This window comes from Erpetoichthys calabaricus, chromosome 8 (genome assembly GCF_900747795.2).
Source record: "Erpetoichthys calabaricus chromosome 8, fErpCal1.3, whole genome shotgun sequence".
Lineage (NCBI taxonomy): Eukaryota > Metazoa > Chordata > Cladistia > Polypteriformes > Polypteridae > Erpetoichthys > Erpetoichthys calabaricus.
Genome location: NC_041401.2, coordinates 135,488,015 through 135,513,278, shown reverse-complemented (window position 1 = coordinate 135,513,278; position 25,264 = coordinate 135,488,015). Strand labels below are relative to the sequence as shown.

At 38.4% G+C, this 25,264-nt stretch overlaps 1 protein-coding gene across 2 annotated transcripts in view; it reads left to right on the top strand.

The window, feature by feature from the left end:
- Positions 1-16,017, top strand: part of si:ch211-45c16.2 (mitogen-activated protein kinase kinase kinase 13) — a 252,332-nt gene extending 236,315 nt beyond the window's left edge. For both annotated transcript variants that reach the window (XM_051931366.1, XM_051931367.1), the window contains one exon: positions 10,930-16,017. In XM_051931366.1, coding sequence (XP_051787326.1) covers positions 10,930-11,031 — 102 coding nt within the window. In that variant the 3' untranslated portion in view covers positions 11,032-16,017. The remainder of the gene's footprint in view (positions 1-10,929) is intronic.
- Positions 16,018-25,264: the final 9,247 nt, after the last annotated feature.

Genomic DNA, 25,264 nt, shown 5'->3' with positions numbered 1-25,264 from the left:
TATATATGTATGTATGTATATATATGTATATATATATATATGTATATATGTGTGTATATATATATATATGTATATGTATGTATATATGTGTATATATGTGTGTATATATGTATGTGTGTATATATATATATGTATGTATGTAGATATATATATATACAGTATATATATATATATATGTATGTATATATGTAGATATATATATATACAGTATATATATATATATGTAGATATATGTGTCTGTATGTGTATATGTGTGCGTATGTATGTGTGTATATGTATGTGTATATATATGTTGATATGTGTATATGTAGATATGTATATATATATGTGTTTATGTATATGTATATATATGTTTACATAACCTCTTTAATACACTACTTCTCCACTGCGAAGCGCGGGTATTTTGCTAGTATATATATATATATATATATATATATATATATATATATATATATATATACAGTGATCCCTCGCTATATCGCGCTTCGCGGCTTCACTCTATCACGGATTTTATATGTAAGCATATTTAAATATATATCACGGATTTTTTGCTGGTTCGCGGATTTCTGAGGACAATGGGTCTTTTAATTTCTGGTACATGCTTCCTCAGTTGCTTTGCCCAGTTGATTTCATACAAGGGACGCTATTGGCAGATGGCTGAGATGCTACCCAACTTACTTTCTCTCTCTCTCTCTCTTGCGCTGGCTTTCTCTGATCCTGACGTAGGGGGTGTGAGCAGGGGGGCTGTTCGCACATCTAGACGATACGGACGCTCGTCTAAAAATGCTGAAAGATTATCTTCACGTTGCTACCTTCTGTGTGCAGCTGCTTCGTGAAGCGACATGCTGCACAGTGCTTAGCATACTTAAAAGCTCAAAGGGCACATATTTTTTTTTTAATTTGTTTTTCTCTGTCTCTCTCTCCCTGCTCCTGACGGAGGGGGTGTGAGCTGCCGCCTTCAACAGCTTTGTACCGGCGGTGCTTCGCATACTTAAAAGCCAAACAGCCCTATTGATTTGTTTGCTTTCCTCTCTGTTTCCTTTGAAGAGGAAGATATGTTTGCATTCTTTTAATTGTGAGATAGAACTGTCATCTCTGTCTTGTCATGGAGCACAGTTTAAACTTTTGAAAAAGAGACAAATATTTGTTTGCAGTGTTTGAATAACGTTCCTGTCTCTCTACAACCTCCTGTGTTTCTGCGCAAATCTGTGACCCAAGCATGACAATATAAAAATAACCATATAAACATATGGTTTGTACTTCGCGGATTTTCTTATATCGCGGGTGGCTCTGGAACGCAACCCCTGCGATGGAGGAGGGATTACTGTATATATATATATATATATATATATATATATATATATATATATATATATATAGATATAGATATAGATACATACATACATACATATATACAGTATATATATATGTACACACACATACATATAAACACATATACATCTATACTAATAAAAGGTAAAGCCCTCACTGACTCACTCATCACTAATTCTCCAACTTCCCGTGTAGGTAGAAGGCTGAAATTTGGCAGGCTCATTCCTTACAGCTTACTTACAAAAGTTAATCAGGTTTCATTTCGAAATTCTACACGTAATGGTCGACAACATCCGCCATGTTAAACTTATGGCCCCATCTTCACGAAATTTGGTAAGCAGCTTACTTGCGCTAACCGAAACCAATGTACGTACTTATTTCCGTGGTATGACACCACTGTCGGCTGCCATATTGAACTTTCCAACGGTCTTTGTTACTTAATGGGCCCATCTTCAAGAAATTTGGTACGTGGGTTCCCAACGCTAACTGTATCCTACTTACGTACATATATTCGTCCATAGCCTGCAGTTCGGTCCACACTCTGAATCCTCCAGGCACTCCGGAGCATAATCTAATTTTGAAGGTTGGGGCACCAATAATGTTACTGAGAAACTTACAGCCACCGAAACTTTGTAATGGCATGAGACTTCAGGTCACATGCTTGCAAAAGAACCTAATTGAGGCAACTATTTGTACTGGCGGTGGCTCAGGGGAGAGAGTTTTTATTCCTTGCATCCCCGTTATACCCTCTGATCTCCCATTTCAATTCAAACGCCTCCAATTTCCAGTAAGGCTCTGCTTTGCAATGACAATTAATAAGTCTCAGGGACAGACCCTACAAAAGGTTGGCATTGATTTGAGGCAAGATTGCTTTTCACATGGCCAACTATACATTGCATGCTCAAGAGTAAGCTCAGCGCACAGCTTGGTCATATTACAACCGGAGGGGCGAACTGACAACGTGGTATACAAAGAGATCCTTAACAAATAATTATTGGTACATTTTCCCTCAGTTTATTATTTAAAATTTTAAAGCAGTACTTCGCCGCTGCGAAGCGCGGGTATTTTGCTAGTAAAGTATAAAATAAAAATTTTAGAAGTACAGAGCAGAATTTAACAGTAGATTATGTCACATAATAAGATTTGGATATATTTAGAGTCCTGGAGACCTCATCCATCAAGCTGCCTCTCCCATTTGGCCATTCCATGGCTGAAACAGTGCTGGGCCAGCCAATCCGATGAAAGGACCCCTCCTTCCCACGATTCCTGCGATCCTCCATCAGGGGTGACTTTACCGTAGGCAGGCAAAACAACTTGACAGGTGGGCTGTGGCACCAAGTGCCACATTTGAGTATCAAGAAGAGAAACAGAATAGGTGAGGGTTAGTATCCAATTATAACTATCATGTTACTTATGTTTTAGTGCTAATGACTAACAACAGAGATGCAGTCTGTACAGTTAATCAGCAGCTCTAGTCAGGATATGCTAAACTGAAGTAGTGAGTCTTCAGCTGGGATTTAAAAGCTGAGACCGAAGGGGCATCTCTTATAGTAGCAGGCAGACCATTCCACAGTTTAGGGGCCCTGTAACTAAAAGCTCGACCTCCCATTGTTATTTTATTAATCCTTGGAATCATAAGCAGACCAGCATCTTGAGATCTTAATGTGCACTCTGGTTTGTAAATCATAAGTTCCGACAAGTAAGCCGAACCTTGGCCATTTAATGCTTTATATGTTAAAAGGAGGATTTTGAAATCTTCCCTAAACTTAACCGGGAGCCAGTGTAAGGATTTAAGAACTGGAGTTATGTGTTCGTTTTTTCTTGTTCTTGTAATAATTCTTGCAGCCACCTTTTGAATTAACCGGAGGCTGTATAGAGAACAGTTTGAACATCCAGTGAACACCGCATTGCAGTAGTCAATCCTACTAGAGATAAGTGCATGAATTATTTTCTCAGAATCCTGTTTATTTAGAAAGCACCTTAATTTCCTAACATATTTAAGATGGAAGAAACATGATTTGGACAACTTTGTAATATGCGCTTTAAATGACATGCTAGAGTCAAAGATAACTCCTAGATTGCGGGCTGATTCAGTAAAATTAATGGGGATTCCAACGGAGTTAAATGATGACAAAATATTGTTATGATCAGCGTCATTCCCTCCAACAATTAACATCTGTTTTATCTATGTTTAAAGACAAGTAGTTCTCATTCATCCACTCCTTTAATTCACTAACACAACTAATTAAAGACAACATCGGAGAAACTTCATTTGATTTAAATAAAAAGTATAACTGGGTGTCATCTGCTTACGAGTGAAAATTAACATTGTTTTCTAATGAGAGATCCCAGTGAAAGTATGTAAAGTGAAAACTGTAAAGGTCCCAGTACTGAGCCCTGCGGGACACCATATTGAACTTCTGTGTATAATGATGGAGTACTGTCAGCACATTTCTGTACATATTGGAATCGATTTGATAAATAAGAACTAAACCAAGTGAGCACAGTGCCTGTAAGCCCAACATAATTTTCTAGCCTGTGCAGTAAAATAGAATGGTTTATGGTGTCAAATGCTGCACTTAAGTCCAACAACATAATTACAGTGGAGTTTCCTGATACAAGAGACACTAGGCACAAGTGTAGCAACGCATACATTTATTTATAAGGGAGAAACGCTTTTCCTTCGTTTCCCCTACATCACAAAGCACAGTACAATAAGCACAGCACTTTCTTTTCTCTCTGCCACTCCTTCTGCCTCCACTCTTCCTCTGGCAATCTTTGTTCTCCTCTTTCCGACCCAGGCTCCCAAAATAAAGGCGGGTGGCTCCCTTTATGCTGTACCTGGAATGTGCATCCACTTGTGCACTAATTAGTAATAAAAGGCTTAACTAAGTGATCATCAAGTTCAGTCCTGTGGACTAAAACCACCACTTGGTTTTAACTGGACACATAACTTGGTTTTAACTGGACATGTTTTTATTAAACAAGCTGTTATTACTCAGTTTCTGCCTTTTTCTGTGTAAATCCATGTGATGGTGTGGGTCATCTCCACACTGCCAGGTCCTTCCAGAAACCCTTTGAACCCACCAGTGCTGATAACATATCCAATAGAAGAGGCATAGCAGATAAGATCTTATACACATAGGGGTGCATAAAGTGCTTTTATTAAAACAATAAATAAAAAAAAGTCCAAATAAATAGTACAGTGTAATCTTCTATTATAAAAAAATAATCCATTAAAATTAACAGTGCCCAAATGGAGATTATTAACAGTTCAGTAAATATTTTCTTAAATCCAGAGATTAAAATAATCTGAGACCACTCCTTGAAAGGTCACGAGACCAGTGCTGCCTTCCAAAAGAAGACATCCCCTCAGGATAACCCATATGGGATCTGGCCACCGAGGAAATGCCCAAGTGACAGGTGCAATCAACCATCACTTCACTGGCCTAATCTGAGCCTCCACATGTCCCCCACTGCTAGTCCCTCAGTATTCATGGCAGACATCGCAGTGGGGGTCGCTCCTACTGACAGGAAAGCACTCTTTAGTAGTGCTCCTTCCCCAACCTCAGGCTTCCGAAGCCCCGATTCTTACTCTGGACCACCTGTTTCTTCCTCCTTCCAGCTTGTGCTGTTGCACTTCTCTCTCCCTATCGTGTTTCCTCCTCTTCTTTCATTTTAACCTCTGCTCCCTTTCTGTCTTTCTCTTCAATCTCTCTCTCTCTCTCTCTCTCTGCTCTCCTTCAACACAACACATTCAAATCTTGCCTCCCTGGCTCACCCCTTTTAGTGCTTGCAGTCGGTAGCAGTAGTAGATGCTGTAGTCCCTTCATCAACCTCTGGTTCTCGGCAGGGTGGCCTCCTTTGGCATGTCTGCCATGCCATTGTGAGCTGGTTCCCCCATCTTCCTTGTTCACAAAAGCCAGCACCTGCTGGATCTTTGGAGGGAGATCTCAGTGGTCCCCACTACCCCTAAGCTGATCAATGGGAAATCAAACTGTCCCAGAAGCATCAATCACTAACACCTCAGTAGGACTCTGACTGTCTGCCTCTCCTCCTCTTTACTGGCCGACTCCAAACCTCAAAATTGCCTCATTCTTTTCCTCTTTATCCTCTTTGATCAAACTCCCCCAAGTTTGTTTCAATTTCTTCCCTCTGTCCCGTAAAGGCTGCTTTAACCACAGCTGCTTAATTGGGTGTAGGTACGAGGAGCCACTCCCTCTGCAGCATCATTGAGGTGCCTGATTCTCAAGACGTGTATGTGGCGTGGTCAGCCAGCTCCCCAATTAACCATGGAGCGAAACACACACCCACACCCGATTGGAGCCTGCACTTTCTAGGGACGTGATTATTTATTTAAAATTGGCCCCCTATAGCTAAGCCTCAGACCTGCTATTCCACAATCCACAAAATGGGCTTGCTGAATTTTTAGGAGTACTAGGGTGTTGTACCTTGTTAGCCATTATGAATGTAGTGAAAATTCAATCAAAATGACACCATTTATTCGCTAACTAAAAAGATTACAATATGTAAGCTTTCGAGGCATCTCCGGACCCTTTTTCATATTGTAATCTTTTTAGTTAGCCAAAAAAAGGTGTCATTTTACTTGACTTTTCACTGAATTCTTTAGGGAAATGTAGCAAACATTTTTGTGTGTGACATTAATGATTGTTTTTTGCTTTTTAAGATTTTGCTCTTTTTTATGTGCTGGCTTTTTAAACCTTTTCTTATTAATTCACAAGTGAATTTTAAACTGAAGTAGCTGTTTGCCTTTAGAATTCAGTGCCATTTGCTCCTGTGTCGGTGCTGCTTATCACTAATTGACCGTATTTGGATACAATTAATGGAATATACTCCACAGGAAAAAGTGAATGAACATTATGATAAAAGAAAGTTGACATTTAAATATACTGTATGAGAAAAAATGCAAATTTTTCTTTTCATGTAAATGCACTTTTACATATTTCTGAATGCAAAATAAGAATTGAAAATACTAATTAATCAACTTGATTACTTAGAAGTAAGAGTGAACAATTTATTTGAAAAACTGGTTAGAATGATAACTTGCAGCCACAGGTGGTGATACATGACCGAAATTGGGTACCTCTGCAATGCAATGAGTTCTTTTCTTTGTGATCCAACATGAGTACAACAGAGAGGCCAGTGATGAAGCTATAATTAAAAACACACCCTCTTCTAGTCATCTTTGTGTTGCATGCCAACATGACAAATATGTATCTGAACCATACAAAAAATTGAAATCCCAGGAGGAAACCCACAAATGCAAACATATGTATAGGTAATTTTGATGTTTGTAGTGTCTGTCTGAGATAGTTGGTGGTTTAATACATCTGGGCACCAGTTTAATGAATGTAATTAAGATTCACAGGTAAGTGATTTTTTTATGATATACTCGTATATATATTTTCAACTCAAAATGTTCAGTCGTCTTCAAACTAGAGATGCAGCTGCAGGCTATGTACACTCATGAATGCACATTGATACTGTGATTGTGTGAAGAATGACAATTTCCGGGAATAAATGTTGGGGCTCGAACATGGTTGTTCCCATTAACATTAATGTGTTTTAAGATAAAACAGAAAGGGCACTTGATGGCAGAAGTAACAGATATAAACTTAAAAAAATAGCCTTTCTTGGGCTTGCAATAACAAGGTTTCTTACTCTTTCCGAGTTAGGCTAGGAAGTTCCATCCTGCTTATTGCTCAGACAACTAAAAAGACATCTCCTTCCCGGCTGGCTCGAAATTTATAGACTGGACATTGGGTTAGTTGTCCTTACTGGGTGTCTTCTCAGCACTGCGTTGGGGGACATGATTAGCTCCAGCACCCCCTATCATCTTGGAGGGAGTACAACATACCACAGATGAGTCCTGACAACATTCGTGACAATACACATGCTACATACCTAGAAGGATCCTTTGTTCTCGGATGTGTTTACATGCATTCAAGTAGTACGATTCTCCATTTAAATAAACTGAAGAAATTTTTCTCCAAGAGGAACACCTTTGCACTGAAAACAACCAGTATTCTCTGAGCAACTATCATTAATATGACCCCATATAAATACACAACATTTGGATGTGTATTATTTTTATGTTGCCATTCCTTCATTTTCCAGTATATAAAATTAATGTATGATTATAAATTGGGTATACAGTGATACCTTGAGATACGAGTTTAATTCGTTCCATGACCGAGCTCGTAAGTCAAAATGCTTGTATCTCAAATTAATTTTCCCCATTGAAATTAATTGAAATGAGATTAATTCGTGCCAGCCCCCAAAAAAACACCCCAATTTTTTGTTAAATGTTTTCAACATAAGAAAAATGTATTTATAATGAACAAATATTGTATACAAACAAAATAAAACCTAATACATAAAAGAGAATCTAAAGAAATAAACAGATGTTGGCAAAGCCGATTAGCGTATTGTAATGTTTTTTTCTTTCACTTCACTTTTGCTTAACTTAATTTTCTTCTTCACTAGTTTTTTTCTTTTTTGCCACGCTTTCATCACTTTCATTCGCAGGGTGTTTCAATAGAAACCTGTCCAAGGAGCTTTGTTTAGTCCTCCCCTTTAGAATGTTTCTGAAATGAGTTAGGCAAGTGTCATTAAATAGCGCGGCTGCACGTTCAGTTTCTTTTCAGTAAAGTCAGGCGTTAGGCAAGTGTCATTAAATAGCACGGCTGCACGTTCAGTTTCTTTTCAATAAAGTCAGGTGTTAGGCAAGTGTCATTAAATAGCGCGGCTGCACGTTCAGTTTCTTTTCAGTAAAGTCAGGCGTTAGGCAAGTGTCATTAAATAGCACCGCTGCAAATTCAGTTTCTTTTCAGTAAAGTCAGGCGTTAGGCAAGTGTCATTAAATAGCACCGCTGCAAATTCAGTTTCTTTTCAGTAAAGTCAGGCGTTAGGCAAGTGTCATTAAATAGCGTGGCTGCACGTTCAGTTTCTTTTCAGTAAAGTCAGGCATTAGGCAAGTGTCATTAAATAGTGTAGCTGCACGTTCAGTTTCTTTTCAATAAAGTCAGGTGTTAGGCAAGTGTCATTAAATAGCACCGCTGCAAGTTCAGTTTCTTTTCAATAAAGTCAGGCGTTAGGCAAGTGTCATTAAATAGCGCGGCTGCATGTTCAGTTTCTTTTCAGTAAAGTCAGGCGTTAGGCAAGTGTCATTAAATAGCGCCACTGTATGATCAGTTGTAATTTTTTTAGGGTGTTTCTTTTCTTTAAAGTTCGAAACTTTTTCCCACATTGCAAACATTTCCTTTATCTCACTTTAAGAGATAACCTCCTCCGCGATACCGATCTCCTGCAGAACCTCCGTATGTTGCTGCGTATGTAGTTCCGTCAACTCCTCTGTCGTCAGTTCCTCGGAATATGCGGGGACAAGCTCTTTGATGGCTCGTATTTCGAATTTTGGCTCGTAACTCAAGACAAAAAATCAACCTAGTGACGGCTCGTATCTCAAAAAACTCGTACATTGGGGCACTCGTATCTCAAGGTATCACTGTAATTTATATTTTCCAAAATAGTTCCACTACGTGAAACTACGTGCTTCTAGGCTTTCTCTTCCTCCAACAGGACACAGAATCCATTACATTCGTAATATTACAGCTCTCTGAATAATTAAAATACTGAGATGTATACGTGATATCATTTTCATGATGATAGGAGTTAAAGCATGTTATTAAAAATGGGAACACAGTGGTGCAGTGATTGTTCATGTCTCACGCAAGATGCTTGCTGCGCTATGCGCGACCTACGATGAAATACTTTATTGTAGCAGTAATGTCTCTTTCAAACGTACTAACCCTCAATTCCTGTCCTTACATTTATTTCTCCAAATACCCAATCGCCACACAATCCGCTCTGTAATAGATGTTAAGCCATCTGTAAGCTTAGAACGCCGATTCTTCAAAACTTTTAAGGAACATTGAAATATCTTCATAGTATGTGTTTAATTATTCTATCCATCTATCCTTCCAGCACCAGCAAGAATACAGTGCAAGACAGGAACAATCCATGAACGGAATGCCAGCGGCTCGCTAGCGCTGCGGCACCGTGTCCTCACATGTTTAATTATTAACAATATAGATTATTTAAATGAAGTTAAAGTTTTATCTGTATAACATAATGAACATATTTTGCTGCATTTCATCTTAAAATGATATCATTATCATACGTAAATACGTGCTCTATAAAGTGGCTCAGGTTGTGCAATATTATAACTGTAGTGCAAGTTTACAGTGAGGTAATTATACTTATAATAACTGTACAAACAGTTCTACAAGGAGCACTTGATGGACTGATTGAGTGTGTTTATAGTTCTTGGGATGAAACTGTTTCTGAACCGCGAGGTCAGTACAGGAAAGGCTCTGAAGCATTTGCCATGTGACAGCAGTTGAAATAGACAGCATGGCTGAGGCAGCGTGTGCTTGATGCTTTATACCGATAATTCTCTTTCTGATCAGCTGCTGTAGATCTATGATTCCCCACTCAGATACAGTGATATAAATACTCTGAGTGGTGCAGAGAGAGTAATATGGAAAAAGATGGTCCGCTGTGGCAACCCCTAACGAGAGCAGCTGAAAGAAGAAGAAAGAAGGTGCAGTGAGAGTAACAATGCTAAAGCAGTAATGGTATTTAGAATAGTTTGACCATTCTTTGGACCATTATATTGTTACAGGTTAATTTCAATCGGATGCATTAAACTAATAAACAATATGCGGTTAATTTCAGTGTATTTATAAAGCCGCGTCAGGGATGAGGATCTAAAAAAGAAAGGATAACAACACAGGAACAGTAGCACTGCTTTGACGCTGGGTGCCGCCAGTCTGCAAAACAGAGCGGAGAACTTGCGTACGCCAGGGTTGGAGCTACCGTGAAAATGTGCGTGGCTTTATGCCAAGTTTAGGCTTTAGATAGATAGATAGATAGATAGATAGATAGATAGATAGATAGATAGATAAAGTATCTATCTATCTATCTATCTATCTATCTATCTATCTATCTATCTATCTATCTATCTATCTATCTATCTATCTATCTATCTATCTATCTATCTATCTATCTATCTATCTATCTATCTATCTAAAGCCTAAAGTATACATTGTGATTTGAGCGTAGAAAGTTCGTAACATTTTTGTGTGTACGCACCGTTTATACATGAGGCCCCAGTTTCTTAGTTTTGCTGATGTTAAGTTGCAGACAATTTTTGCAGAAAGAAACAAGTTTTTCACCTGACTTCTATGTTCTGTCTCATCCCCCATTAGTACAGAATCATCTGAGAGTTTTATATTTTTTTTTCCCCAAGTGCTGGTCTAAAGATGTTGGTCTTACAGAGCAACTTGGGTGGTGAAGAGTATAAATTACAGTACACTGTTCTGCACATTACTGTACAACATAACCTTTGGTCACTGTGTAAATTAAAAGCCCTTGTTGGATAGTATAATGGATATGGCTGGGTTCTTCACAGGCTGTAACCAGTTTGATTAATCTGTCTGGTTATACTTTTTTGCAAAAATTTGAAATGAGTAAAAATGCATTTTATGTGTTCACTTTCTTGTCCATCTTTTTTAGACCTCACCACGTTTTGGAGAGTCTGATTGTGAATCATCTGAAGCAGAATGCTCTGACGCCACTGTCCGTATCAGCAAGTCATCTGGGGCTTCTACTTGGTGAGAACTACAGTTGCAAGTGAAAGCATCATCACTGAACTGAAAATAAAAACTGCAATAATAAGACCACTGGTAATGATGTACAGAATTTTGCCTGTATGTCTACTCCAACCTCTGTCTTTACTGTACCAATCTTTTTCCAAAACTGAACACTGGTATTATTTAATTACATATGGCAGGGATCGTGTAACATTGATAATTTATTTTTCTCTGACATAAAAAAGACTTTATATTCTATTGTGTGGTGTACGTAAATATTATCTGCTCCAAAACAGGAACAACCTCCTTCTGATTATTGATATTGACTCTTAATAGTAAGGCAAGGATAAACAGGTATGACTTGTTGCTTTTTCCAGGACCAGTCCAATTTTGACTTAAGTAAACTGAATGTGCACACATGACCTTGCTGCTGCTGCTGCTGCTTCTGTCTACAGAAATAAACAGTAAGAAGACTGAACCTTATGAACTCTACAAAATTCTGCGGGCCATTCCAGTATCAAGTGAGGAAAAAAGTGTATTTATTTTCTCCATTGCTTAGTCCCTCTTGAATTATGAATACACTTGAAAAAGCAATGGTGGGTTGTTTTTTTACACTTGAAAAAGCAATGGTGGGTTGTTTTTTGTCCTCTTTATGAATGCATTTTGTGAAAGAACAGTAAAACTTTTTTTCCCAAACCACTAAAGCATATTATGTTTCCTGGACTTGCTTTGTGAAATGACTCCCACTTGAACAAATCCCATCACATATATTGTTTTTTTATTACCTGTTGTTCTAGTCTAGTATGGCAGGAATCTTGCATCAATGGGCGCAATGCAGGGACATTCTGTGAACTGTACTTCAGTCCCTCCCAGGAAGGGCAAACACTTTATTACTGTACAGTCACACTAACTTATGCTGTGAAAGATTAGAGTCACAGTGGATTATGGGAGAGGAAACCAGTCTCCAGACAAAACACACTGAACCACGGGGGCCTGGCAAGTTCACTGTAGAGATTTCATTTACTAAAACCAGCGAAATACATCTTTGGAGGACACCATAAAATCAGATACCCTTCATTACAACAACTTCATTTATTTCTTCATGATTTTTTTATAAACACAAAAGTTAATCATTGTTTTTTTTTTTATTAATAGATGTTTATTCCATTATTGTGAAAGCAATTCTGATTAGCCTATCAGCTGAAGTCGACAGAATGTTGTGTGCAGATTCCTATATTTATTATGATGTTACTGATTTTAGCTGCATTTTCTTAAGATTTGTAGACCATTTAAATGTTTATAAAATGGATATTCACAGTAATTAAAACAGAATTTATATGTATTATCTTTGAAAAGGCTAGAAAAACACATCACACAGTAAAGCAGCATTATTATTTTTAAACTCAATCTAAATGGATTCCTGTAAGAATCTAAAAACATGGTGTGTTACACTTACCTGTATTTTTCAGACATGTTTTTGTGAAATTACGTCTTAATTCCATCTCATTCAAAAACATGTTTCAGACATCCCAAAGCAAGTAATCTGAAAAAAATGATGTGAATATTAGAGATGTCATTTTATGTTATTGTTCATTTTTGTCTATAAAATCCACTTGAAATTGTGTTAAATTGTGGTTACTGGATAACAAATGTAGCCATCTCATACATTTTTTTAATTAAACTTGGCACAAAGTTGGATAATTGGATTGACATTTTGCAGAATGTTCTTGTTGCATTCTTAATTCTTCCTCCTAAGAAATTTCACATAAGTTTTATATGTGCCTGTAATATCTTGCTGTGCAGATAAATTTTCTTTCAAATGTCAATATGACAATTTTGAATTCTCTTGACACCAAACTGAGGTACAGTTGTTTAAAGTACATTATAGTGAATCTGCAGGTCGAGACACATATTCAGGTAATCATTTTAACCAAAGGACTTGATAACCAGCTTGTGGTTCCTCCATTTTAACCCCAACCTGCTCTGTGTCACTTAAATAACAAAAGCAAAATATACTAAAATAACACAGAATTAATGCAACACCAGTATTTCTATTGTGCACATGAGTGCTTAGTTATGTTTTAAAAGCAACAAAAGTGGGATCCTTTGTCTTCACTTGAATGGAGGGCTCCTATCCATCTCAGGCATTAAAAAAGTATTACTTTAAACAGTTTATCAGCTCTTTAAAATGAAATCAGCTGTGTTACAGTATGTGCCTCACCATTCAGACCTAGCGGAATGTGGAAAGGCTGGTGAAACTGGCTACAAAGCAAGTGGTCAGAGGGCTCCAGTCCAGGCTTTCCCATCCTGAAAATTGTCATGCTTTATTAAAAAATCTGTTCAAAACCTGCCCTGTACACACCGTGCATTTGTGTGTGTGAATAAGAGAATATTGAAGTCTACTAGACCAAGGCCTCTGAGTTCTGGTTCTGGCCATCCTTCAAGTCTTCCACTCTTTTTATTTGCAAATTATGTTTATTAAAACACATTGTTTTAGCAGTTCAGCTAAAGAATAACTGGTTGTGTTGTGCATTTGCTTGGAATATCATGAAGTATTGTTGATTATTTATTATATTTATTGCTGTCTGTACATAGGATCTGTTCATGATAGAATTTATAGTGCTACCAAACTTAATGTAACTGGAGATTAGGTGATTGAGAGCTTATAGTAATTTTAAAATGTAGTTGTCTAGTTGAAAGGTCCGCAAAGCAAAACACTTGAAGGCACAGGGATAAATAGAGTCAGAATCAGGACCAGAATTAAATGGCCAAGAAATTAGCCAAGGCTGAAGACTCTCTTAGATTTGTAGGTTCTGCCATCCCCTATAATCCCACATAATGTGTATTGTGCTTGTGTGTATAATCCTCATGGGAGAGAGAGCTGCCATTATTTGATAGATGTTAATTACACATTTTTATAGAGTTGATTTGCTTTTTGCATTGTGCTTTGGTAAAAAATGAAAACAGCAATAACCGATGCAGTGTTGATGAATAGGTATCAAAATCATTCCAGTGGGGCAATAAAAATAAAGCACTCGGGGCAAATGTTTTAAATAACCTGCTTGGACATATAGCCCCTTGGCTTTGACTTTAATTTATTAGTAAATTCCTAAACTTTTGTAATGTGTTTATTCTAAAAGAGCATTTAAATATGGTTATAAATTTAGGGTATGCACTTTTGTGTCTATGTTGTGCATAAGGAAAAAGGTACATAGCAAAGACCAAGCCATCATGTCATCCACTTTCTTTAAACTATGAGGCTAAAGCCTGTTTGTCTGAATTTTGGATTATTATCAAATTAAAAACAAGAGTGGGTGAAGGCAAAACCAATGTAAAGTTTCATGCCCCTATCTCATACTTTCTATAGACTGTCTACCATTTTAAATGTTATCTGTCATTTGCAACTTGGGCATTAATATTTTTGATAGTTTAGTACTTGCTTTCAGATGAGCAATACAATTTGGGTATAGCAGCTTTTGCACAGTCCTTGTAGAGAACAAAACTGACTTCATGAAAAATCTTTTGACACTCAGGCCTGGGTTGAACTCTGCAAGAATTGGAATGTGCGTCATTGTCATTTGTTAAATTTGTTTATGCAGATATTGCAAATATTAAACATAATTTAAAAAGTGTCATTATTTTATTATAGACTAGCTGCTAATACAGTGCCCCACACAATGTGATAATCATTATAAACGTATTATTAACCAAGACTTCAGATCCCCCATGAAGTACATTTCACATCCAGGCTCTTGAGTTGTTGCCATTGGAATTTGCTTCCAGGAAACCTTATCACTGTGCTTTGGGAGACATTTCTGCTCTTTGAATTAAATTCATAATGCAGAACTGCCCTTTTAAAATTGTCATATTCTGAGGCTTCTTAAAAAATGACAGTTCATTCCAAACAACGTTACTTTTTAGATTAGCACAAAAAAGCACTTTTATCCATACCTAGCCAATGTTTGGGGGAGGGGGCTGCTTAGGGTGTTGGGTTTTTTCCTTGAATTGTGTCTCCATGATGTTTAGTGTGTCACGTGTGCCCCCAAGTGAAGCGACTGTACAAAATGCATAATGCTAACTGCAGCACTTTTTTGTTTGTTTCCAGTGTGCACAATAATAAAGTGAAGAACATGTCTTATTGATTGTAGAACTCTTATCATGTAAATTATTCCATGTAATGTTTTAATTTATTTTTAATTATATTGTATGCTTATTTTGTAGCTGGCCTACATAGAAATTATTTATGTTTTGGTGCAAATTATTAAGACATCTGTAGATCAGACCTTTTTCTTAATTTCTTAATATTTTCAAATGCATTGCTTTTTCACATCCCACTGATGTTTCATGCATACAAGTACTGTTAAGTTCTGTATTTATTGAATGATGGAAGCTGTCCTGAACGGGTTTTAGAAAGGAGTCCTAGCTGTTGCTTTGCATTGGTAGGAGCCGTTAATGATGTAGACTCCCTGCTTCGGCTAGCAATCAAGTATCTTGCTAATATGCACTATTGTAACACAAAACAAAAAAAAAACATACAGCCATAAATATGGAGCACTGGATAACTAAATGAAATGGCTTCACCTACTAATGTAATGCCCTGCGTTCCTGATAATGATTTTAGTTATGTGCAGAAGGGCAGGACACAAAAAATGGCAAGCGTGCTCTCAATTTTAAAAGGGCTTCTCTGTATTATTAGTATTTCATTCTGGATATGGACAATGATTAAAGGATCAAACATCTTCAAAAAGGTGTATGCTACTGGCCATTCTCAAAAGGGGGATTAGCAATGTATCTTCTTCAGTTTATGTCAGTAGGTTCAGTCAGTAAGAGTACTAACCTGAGGTACAGTCAATCACTATACCTCTGTAGCCTCTCCAGATTCCTTTTTATTTACCCTTCAAATGGCTTCCTGATAAAGCAAACTGGACTATGTTTCATAAACCAGTGTACAGTAATGGGACCGAATTGGAAAATTAACGCTGCATGGAATAAAAGCCAGTGTACTGTACCAGATTTTCTTTCCCTTGTCTGTTTTTTGTTGTTATTACTGTTTTCTGGAGCAGATATGAAGTAAATAAAGCAACAAACTGATGTCTTTAATTGCTGTTTGCAAAACTCAATTGTACTGACTTATTCTGATAAAAGGCCTATCAAAATGTACAAATTACAAGCTTCACACCCTAAGGGAGATGTTTGAGATTTATCATCACTTTCTTATGCAATATAAAATTATGTTTGAGATCAGAAATGTGGAGATTCTGAATTGAAGTGAGAGACACTCCTTGAAATGAGGAGGTGATCGGGCCTGTGGTGTTGGTGCCATCAGCAGATTTAATGATGGAGTTGGAGCTGTGTTTAGCCACACAGTCGGGGAAACAAGTAATACAGAAGGGATCTTTGTGTACTTGCCCTATTAACATGTTAACATGGTGAGTGTGATGCTGTTACTGCTGAGATCTCTTTGTTAGGAAGTTCAAAACTCAGCTGCAAAGGATGGCGCCAGTTCCTAAATACGCAAGTTTGTTGGTCAGCTTTGATGGCACAAAAGAGTTAAATGCTGAGCTGTAGCCTATAAACAGGACTCTGTCATAACAGTTTATAATATCCAGATGAGCCAGGATGGAATGAAGTGGAAGTGGCATCCTCTGTATACTGGACATGAAGATATGCAAATGGAAGGTGATCATAACTATCTAGTATTCCTTTTAACAAAGCTAATGTGCAACCCATCTGTAGTAATTCAGACTGCTTGCTTTTGTTTTCTTAGACACAGGGATAATTATTGTCTTTTTGAAGAGGTTGGAGACCAGAGATTAAAGATGACACTGAAGATGTGGCTAATTGGTTGTTACACATTTTTAAAGCACGGCCTGAAATTCCAACCACACCAGATGACTTGTGGACATTAACTTGTTTAAAAGTCCTCTTTATGTCATGTACAGAAGCAAGGAAAGATTAATCATGTGGTGCTGGCTTCTTGTTATTGTGATCAAAGTGGATATAGAAGCCATTAAGTTCATCAGCAAGTGAAAATGCAAATGAGATTGGATTAGGTTTTACTTTATAGTCTGTAAGTATCTGTAGCCCCTGTCAAAGTTTGTGTGAATTATTACACCTGGTAATTTGCATCTTAGGTTTATTCCTGTAATTATTTTAGGGTAAGCATTTAAATTTTCTTTGTTGAAGTTTCCAACAATAATAAAGAATCCCTCAGGATGTAAAATGCTTGTAGTCTGTAATAATGGTGTACAAATCATTCAGCTCATTGTTCATGTTGCCTTATGGAAGAGTATAAACAGAAGCCAGAAGAACAGGCATTAAGGCTTATCTTTAATTTTGGAATTTTACTTTTCAATAAAGTTTTCTTTTTTTTTTCTTTTTTCTTTTTTTTTTCTTTTAATATATTTTATTGTAATCATTCCGTACAAATAGATCAATTTTTACAAAAACTAGGATTGAAAAGAAATCAAATCCCACCCCTTGGAAGGAGAGCATGGCCAAAGGAGTAATACTTAAAGCTTGTAAACATACCTACTGTAAATTGTTGAGTTTAATAGGGCAATAAAGGTAAATGGAGAAGAAAAAGAAATGCAGAGATAATTATTTCTTCTTCTTCTAAAATATTATTGATTAGATCCTGCAATGTTTTGAAAAAGTTCTGTACAGATCCTCTGAGAATTTGATTTTTTTCCAATTTCAAATAATATAAAACATCTGTTTCCCACTGACTTATAAGAGGAGAGTTAGGATTCTTCCAATTTAACAAAATAAGTCTGTGTGCCAAAAGTGTAGCGAATGCAATCACAGTTTGCTTGTCCTTCTCCACTTCAAATCCATCTGGAAGAACACCAAACACAGCTATTAATGGGTTAGGGGGGATTGTGATACGATGGCTGTCTGAAAGGCACTTAAAAATTTTGGTCCAAAATGATGTTAATTTGGTGCAGGCCCAAAACATGTGACCCAGGGAGGCAGGAGCTTGGTTGCAGCATTCGCAGGTTGGATCTTGCCCTGGAAATATTTTGGACATTGCTACCTTCCACTCCTTTTCTGATATATTAATTAAGAGATCTTTTTCCCATTGTCCTCTTGGATCTTTGAAAGGAAGGGACTCTAATAAAATTTTATATATTGCAGAAATTGTGTCTAAGTCCTCGAAACTGAGCAGTATTTTTTCCAGCATGGTGGAGGGTACGAGATGAGGAAAATCGGGCAGGTTCTGTTTAACAAAGTTTCTAATTTGAAGATAGTGAAAGAAACGTGTAGCTGGAAGGTTAAATTTGGAATGTAATTGTTCAAAGGAAGCAAAGATAATGTCTATATAAAGATCTCTGAGCAATTTAATCCCAAATCTTTTCCAGATATTAAAAACTAGATATGTTTGCGAGGGTTAAAAGAGGTGGTCCTCCTGTGGAGGTGCCACAGATAAAAGATTTTCCATCTTAAAATGCTTTCTAAATTGGTTCCATGTTCTGAGTGAATGAAGCACAATTGGGTTATTAGTATATTTGTGATAACTTGCATTTATTGGGGCGCAGAGCAGGGAATATAAAGAAGTACTGCAGGATTTTACTTCTATTGCAGACCAAGCCTGTGTATGTTCATCTGTTTGTGTCCAGGTTTTTATAGCTTGTATGTTTGCTGCCCAGTAATAAAACTGAAAATTAGGTAGAGCTATGCCACCTTCTGCCTGAGGTCTTTGTAGGGTCGCTCTTCAGATATGTGAATGTTTTGAGTTCCAAATAAATGAGGTTATGGTTGAATCTAATTGCTTAAAAAATTATTTATTGATGTATATTGGAATGTTTTGAAATAAAAAAAGAAGATTAGGAAGGATATTCATCTTAACAACGTTAATTCTTCCAGCTAGAGTGAGATGAAGGGTTGACCATCTATGCAAGTCTTGCTTAATTTTTTCCATACAGATGGCGAAATTTTGTTGATAAAGAGCTTTATGTTTACTTGTGATATTTACCCTTAGGTATTTAAACTGATCTGCTATGGTAAAAGGTAGGGTGTCCAATCTAATATTATATGCTTGAGAATTCACTGGAAAGAGTATACTTTTATTCAAATTAATTCTGAGACCAGAGATTTTTTGAAATTCTGTAAGTGCTGTTAAAACTAAAGGCAGTGTTTTCTGGGTCTGATATATATATAAAACCATATCATCTGCATATAGAGAAATTTTCTGTTCCAGTCCTTCTCTGATAATCCCCTTTATCTGATAAGAATTTTGACAGTGGACCACCAGTGGTTCAATGGCGATTGCAAACAGCAGTGGTGACAAGGGCCATCCTTGTCTGGTGCCACGTTCTAGTTTAAAGTAGTCTGAACAAATGTTGTTAATACAAACTGAAGCTTCTGGATTGGTATACAGTAGTTTGATCCATGCACAAATATTCGGGCCAAACCCAAATTTCTCTAATGTAGTGAAAAGGTATTTCCATTCAATCATATCAAATGCTTTTTCTGCATCCAATGATAATATCTCTGGGGTGTTTGACTTTGCTGGTGAATATATTACATTAAATAGGCGTTGGAAGATAAGTGTCGGCCTTTAATAAATCCAGTTTGATCCTGTGATATTACCAAAGGCAGCACTTTCTCCATTCTTCTAGCTATAATTTTTGAGAGTATCTTAACATCATTATTCAGAAGTGAAACTGGTCTGTATGATGCACATTGTAACAAGTCCTTATTTTGTTTAGGAAAGACGGTGATTAATGCTTGACGAAAGGTTTGAGGTAGAATTTGATTGTCTCTAGCTTCTGTAAATGTTGCCAATAAGAGGGGGCAATAAGGTTTTCATTAGCTGACCATAATGAGAGTCTTCACTGCTGGATTAAGCTTCTCGCTACATACCACAGATCAAGGTAGCGAGAGGCACAGCCCCTCTGGGTATATAATGCTGAACTCATGAATCACAGGCTGTCAGGGTGGGCTTGTACTATGAAGCTCAAACAGAGAAGTCCCAGAACAAAGTAGCACAAACCATTCCCGGAGTCACCGGGTCCATGTAAAGGAAAGGGAAGCAGGCTGAATTCACACTTCATTAGCCAATCTGCATGCTGCCTAGTCAAAACAAACCCTAAAGGAGCCTCTCTTTCCCAGAGTCCAAAAACATGAGACCTATGAAATAATAATAATGACAAGTTTATTATTCTTTACAGGGTGTGTCTAATCATTTAGATCAGAGGTCGGCAAACTGCGGCTTGCAAGCCATATGTGGCTGTTTGGGTACGTACATGTGGCTCTGAAGTAAAATTGAAAATGAAAATAAAACTTCTAGTTTAATTTATACAATTTTAAAGGATATTATTCACATAATGATGATTTCATTTGTTGTATAGGTCTTGCAAAATTTCGTGACACTAAGGCCGACTCCACACATTGTGTTTTGGTGGGTCCCAACGAAACTCACTGTTTTTACAGGATGGAGCTGGCCGGTTCCACACATTGTATTTTAGCATGTGCCGCCGAAACGTGCCATTTTTCAAGTGAAAGACCTGTTGTGCTAGAAACAGTTCCCGCTCAATCGCATTGTCTGGTCTCTCACGGCAAAACACGTGTTCAGTCTTGCTTCCCGTCATCCTGGCAAACGGCGACATGATGCAGATGCTTATTGCAGCTGAACAGGTAATGTGTGGATGCCATAATATGAAACAATGTTATACTCACATCGTTCCAAACGGCTCCCGTAGGCCGGCTCCACACATTGCATTTTAGCAGGTCCTGCTTAACGGGAGCCGTTTAGAACGATGTGAGTATAACATTGTTTCATAAGCGTGGCGGGGATGGTTGAGCACATGGTAGGCAGCGCAGCTAAATTAAAGTGACTAATATGTGAGCGCATATGCATATGCACCGCAAGTTGGGTGTGCAGTGGGTGAGAAAGAAGATTTTTGGAGTGAGTTGGATGGAGTGATGAACAGTGTACCAAAGGGACAGAAAGTGGTGATTGGAGTGGATTTCAATGGGCATGTCGGTGAAAGGAACAGAGGAGATGAGGAGGTGATGGGTATGTATGGTGTCAAGTAGAGGAATGAAGAAGGACAGAGGATAGTGGATTTTGCCAAAAGGATGGACATGGCTGTGGTGAATACGTATTTTAAGAAGAGGGAGGAACATAGGGTTCCGTACAAGAGTGGAGGAAGTTGCACACAGGTAGATTACATCCTATGCAGAAGAGTCAATCTGAAGGAGACTGAAGACTGCAAAGTGGTGGCAGGGGAGACTGTAGTTAAGCAGCATAGGATGGTGGTCTGTAGGATGACCTTGGAGATCAAGAAGAGGAAGTGAGTGAGGGCAGAGCCAAGGATCAAATGGTGGAAGTTGAAAAAGGAAGACTGCAAGGTTGAGTCTTAGGGAGGAGGTGAGACAGGCACTGGGTGGCAGTGAAGAGTTACCAGACAGCTGGGAAACTACAGCAGATGTAGTAAGGGTGACAGCAAGAAGGGTGCTTGGCGTGACATCTGGACAGAGGAAGGAGGAAAAGGAAACCTGGTGGTGGAATGAGGAAGTACAGGATAGTATACAAAGGAAGAGGATGGCAAAGAAATAGTGGGATAGTCAGAGAGATGCAGAAAGTAGACAAAGAGTACAAGGAGATAAGGCGCAAGGTGAAGAGAGAGGTGGCGAAGGCTAAAGAAAAGGCGTATGATGAGTTGTATGAGAGGTTGAGCACTAAGGAGGGAGAAAAGGACCTGTACCGATTGGCTAGACAGAGGGACCAAGCTGGGAAAGATGTGCAGCAGGTTAGGGTGATAAAGGATAAAGATGGAAACGTACTCACAAGCGAGGAGGGTGTTGAGTAGATGGAAAGAGTACTTTGAGAGGCTGATGAATGAAGAGAACGAGAGAGAGAAGAGGTTGGATGATGTGGAGATAGTGAATCAGGAAGTGCAACGCATTAGCAAGGAGGAAGTAAGGACAGCTATGAAGAGGATGAAAAATGGAAAGGCTGTTGGTCCAGATGACATACTTATGGAAGCATGGAGGTGTTTAGGAGAGATGGCAGTGGAGTTTTTAACCAGATTGTTTAATGGAATTGTGGAAAGTGAGAGGATGCCTGAGGAGTGGAGAAGAAGTGTACTGGTGCCGATATTTAAGAATAAGGGGGATGTGCAGGACTGCAGTAACTACAGGGGAATAAAATTGATGAGCCACAGCATGAAGTTATGAAAAATAGTAGTGGAAGCTAGGTTAAGAAGTGAGGTGATGAATAGTGAGCAGCAGTATGGTTTCGTGCCAAGAAAGAGCACCACAGATGCAATGCTTGCTCTGAGGATGTTGTTGGAGAAGTTTAGAGAAGGCCAGAAGGAGTTGCATTGTGTCTTTGTGGACCTGGAGAAAGAATATGACAGGGTGCCTCGAGAGGAGCTGTGGCATTGTATGAGGAAGTCGGGAGTGGCAGAGAAGTACATAAGAGTTGTACAGGGTATGTACGAGGGAAGTGTGACAGTGGTGAGGTCTGCGGTAGGAGTGACAGATGCATTCAAGTTGGAGGTGGGATTACATCAAGGATCGGCTCTGAGCCCTTTCTTATTTGCAATAGTGACGGACAGGTTGACAGACGAGATTAGACAGGAGTCCCCATGGACTATGATATTTGCTGATGACATTGTGATCTGTAGTGATAGTAGGGAGCAGGTTGAGGAGACCCTGGAGAGGTGGAGATATGCTCGAGAGGAGAGGAATGAAGGTCGGTAGAAACAGGATAGAATACATGTGTGTAAATGAGAGGGAGGTCAGTGGAATGCTGAGGATGAAGGGAGTAGTGTTGGTGAAGGTGGATGAGTGTAAATACTTGGGATTAACAGTACAGAGTAATGGGGATTGTGGAAGAGAGGTGAAAAAGTGCAGGCAGGGTGGAATGGGTGGAGAAGAGTGTCAGGAGTAATTTGTGACAGACGAGTATCAGCAAGAGTGAAAGGGAAGGTCTACAGGACGGTAGTGAGACCAGCTATGTTATATGGATTGGAGACGGTGGCACTGACCAGAAAGCAGGAGACAGAGCTAGAGGTAGCAGAGTTAAAGATGCTAAGATATGCACTGGGTGTGACAAGGATGGATAGGATTAGAAATGAGTACATTAGAGGGTCAGCTCAAGTTGGACGGTTGGGAGACAAAGTCAGAGAGGCGAGATTGCGTTGGTTTGGAAATGTGCAGAGGAGAGATGCTAAGGATAGAGCTGCCAGGGAACAGAAAAAGAGGAAGGCCTAAAAGAAGGTTTATAGATGTGGTGAGAGAGGACATGCAGGTGATGGGTGTAACAGAACAAGATGCAGAGGACAGAAAGATATGGAAGAAGATGATCCACTTTGGCAACCCCTAACGGGAGCAGCCGAAAGAAGACGATGGGTGCTCTCTACTAGGCAAGGTAACTTTGGTAATGGCGAAATGTGAAAACGGAGAATCTAGGGGAGGCACATGTAGTTGTTTCTGTAAAGTTTGTGTAGTTGCGCGAACGTGGAGTCCGTGTCGCTTTACTGTTTCTGCAACTTACAATTAGTATTATCTTTTGGCTGGGTGCATACAGAAACTGCATTAATCTTTGCATTCCAGTTGACTACAAGTTAAAAGGTATTGTTGATAACGGCAACCTAGCAATTATTATTATTTTATTATAAAGGCAATTGTTTTAAATATGTATATAAAATAATGCTGGTTTTATTATATTTAGATACGTTGATGGTTGAGATTTACCGTGGCGTGTTTTACTTCACATGCAACTGTTACAATAAAACGTGTTCCTGGCAGTTGGGAGACCTGGGTTCGCTTCCCGGGTCCTCCCTGCGTGGAGTTTGCATGTTCTCCCGGTGTCTGCGTGGGTTTCCTCCCACAGTCCAAAGACATGCAGGTTAGGTGCCTAGTGTGTGCTTGGTGTGTGTGTGCGTGCCCAGTGTTGGCTGGGATTGGCTCCAGCAGACCCCTGTGACCCTGCAGTTAGGATATAGCGGGTTGGATGATGGGTGGATATTTTCAATTAACTGTTATTTATTATTTTGAATAATGACTTAGTTAATTTTATTTCCTTTTAATATAATGTATTTTTGTAACGTGTTAAATAAAATATATTGTTTAGGGTGTTTTTCAATATGGCTACGAAGAAAAAATTAAGAAAAACAATAGATGAGCATCGTGACTTTAAAACTGAATGGAGTAAACCTTTTGCGTTTATCTCGAACTTGGATGTCCTTCCAACCTGTCTTTTTTGCAAAGAAAAACAGGCGCACAACAAAAAGTCAAATTTGGAGAGACACTTCACAACATAACATGCCACATTTGCCAGAAAATATCCAGTTGGTATTCTTATATTCTTGCTTTCACCTTTTTATACGTTCAATCATTGCCTTTATCTAATAAATTTTCTGTAATAATTTTGTTGCGTTTGCCTTTATTCGCTGCGCTCAATTGAGGTCGCCCTTTTGAAGCTCGCCTTTATTTACGCGCGCCTTTATTCGGCGCTCAATTGAGGTCGCCGTTTTGAAGATCGCTTTTATTTATGTGTGCTTTTATTCGCCGCGCCCAATTGAGGTCGCCCTTTTGAAGGTCGCCTTTTTGTGCGTGCCCTTATTGACGGATACCAACTTGGAATCGTGCCTTAAATTAAAAATGACTTATAAACCGGACATACAGAAACTTTCTAAGGAAATGCAAGCTCATTGCTCACACTGATTAAAACCAATGAGAGCAATTTTTATGTGATTTTTTCTTATTTTAATAAAGATATAATCAATACTATTACTTGTTATAATATTACTTAAAATTTTCCTTATTTGTAAAAATGTCTTTATGGCTCTCGATTAATTTTTCAATTGTTGTGAGGGACAGGATTGGCTTTTATGTCTCAAATTTTTGCCGACCCCTGATTTAGATGGAAGAAAAAAGTATGAAGCATCTGCACGGATAGATTGGACATAAGCTGGCACATCTTTTTTGTTTTTGATCTACCTGTGCAGAAAAGCCTTGTAAAGCTATCAATATTTCACAGGATTTAAGGTTTATTTTGACTCACTGCCATAATGCATGGCTAATTGCATGGGCATTCTGTCTGCACCCTCTTCCATTATACCTACCAGACCCATGGATGCCTTATATATACTGTGTGTATCTCCTCGGGCGAATACAGATCCTATATATTTTTACTTATGGCTAGTTTTATTATTTTGTGTTTATCAATCTGTTTGCATCTTTTGTTGTTTGAGGCACAGTGATGCACTGCTGCCTCACAGCTCCTGTCCCATTTTGTCTGG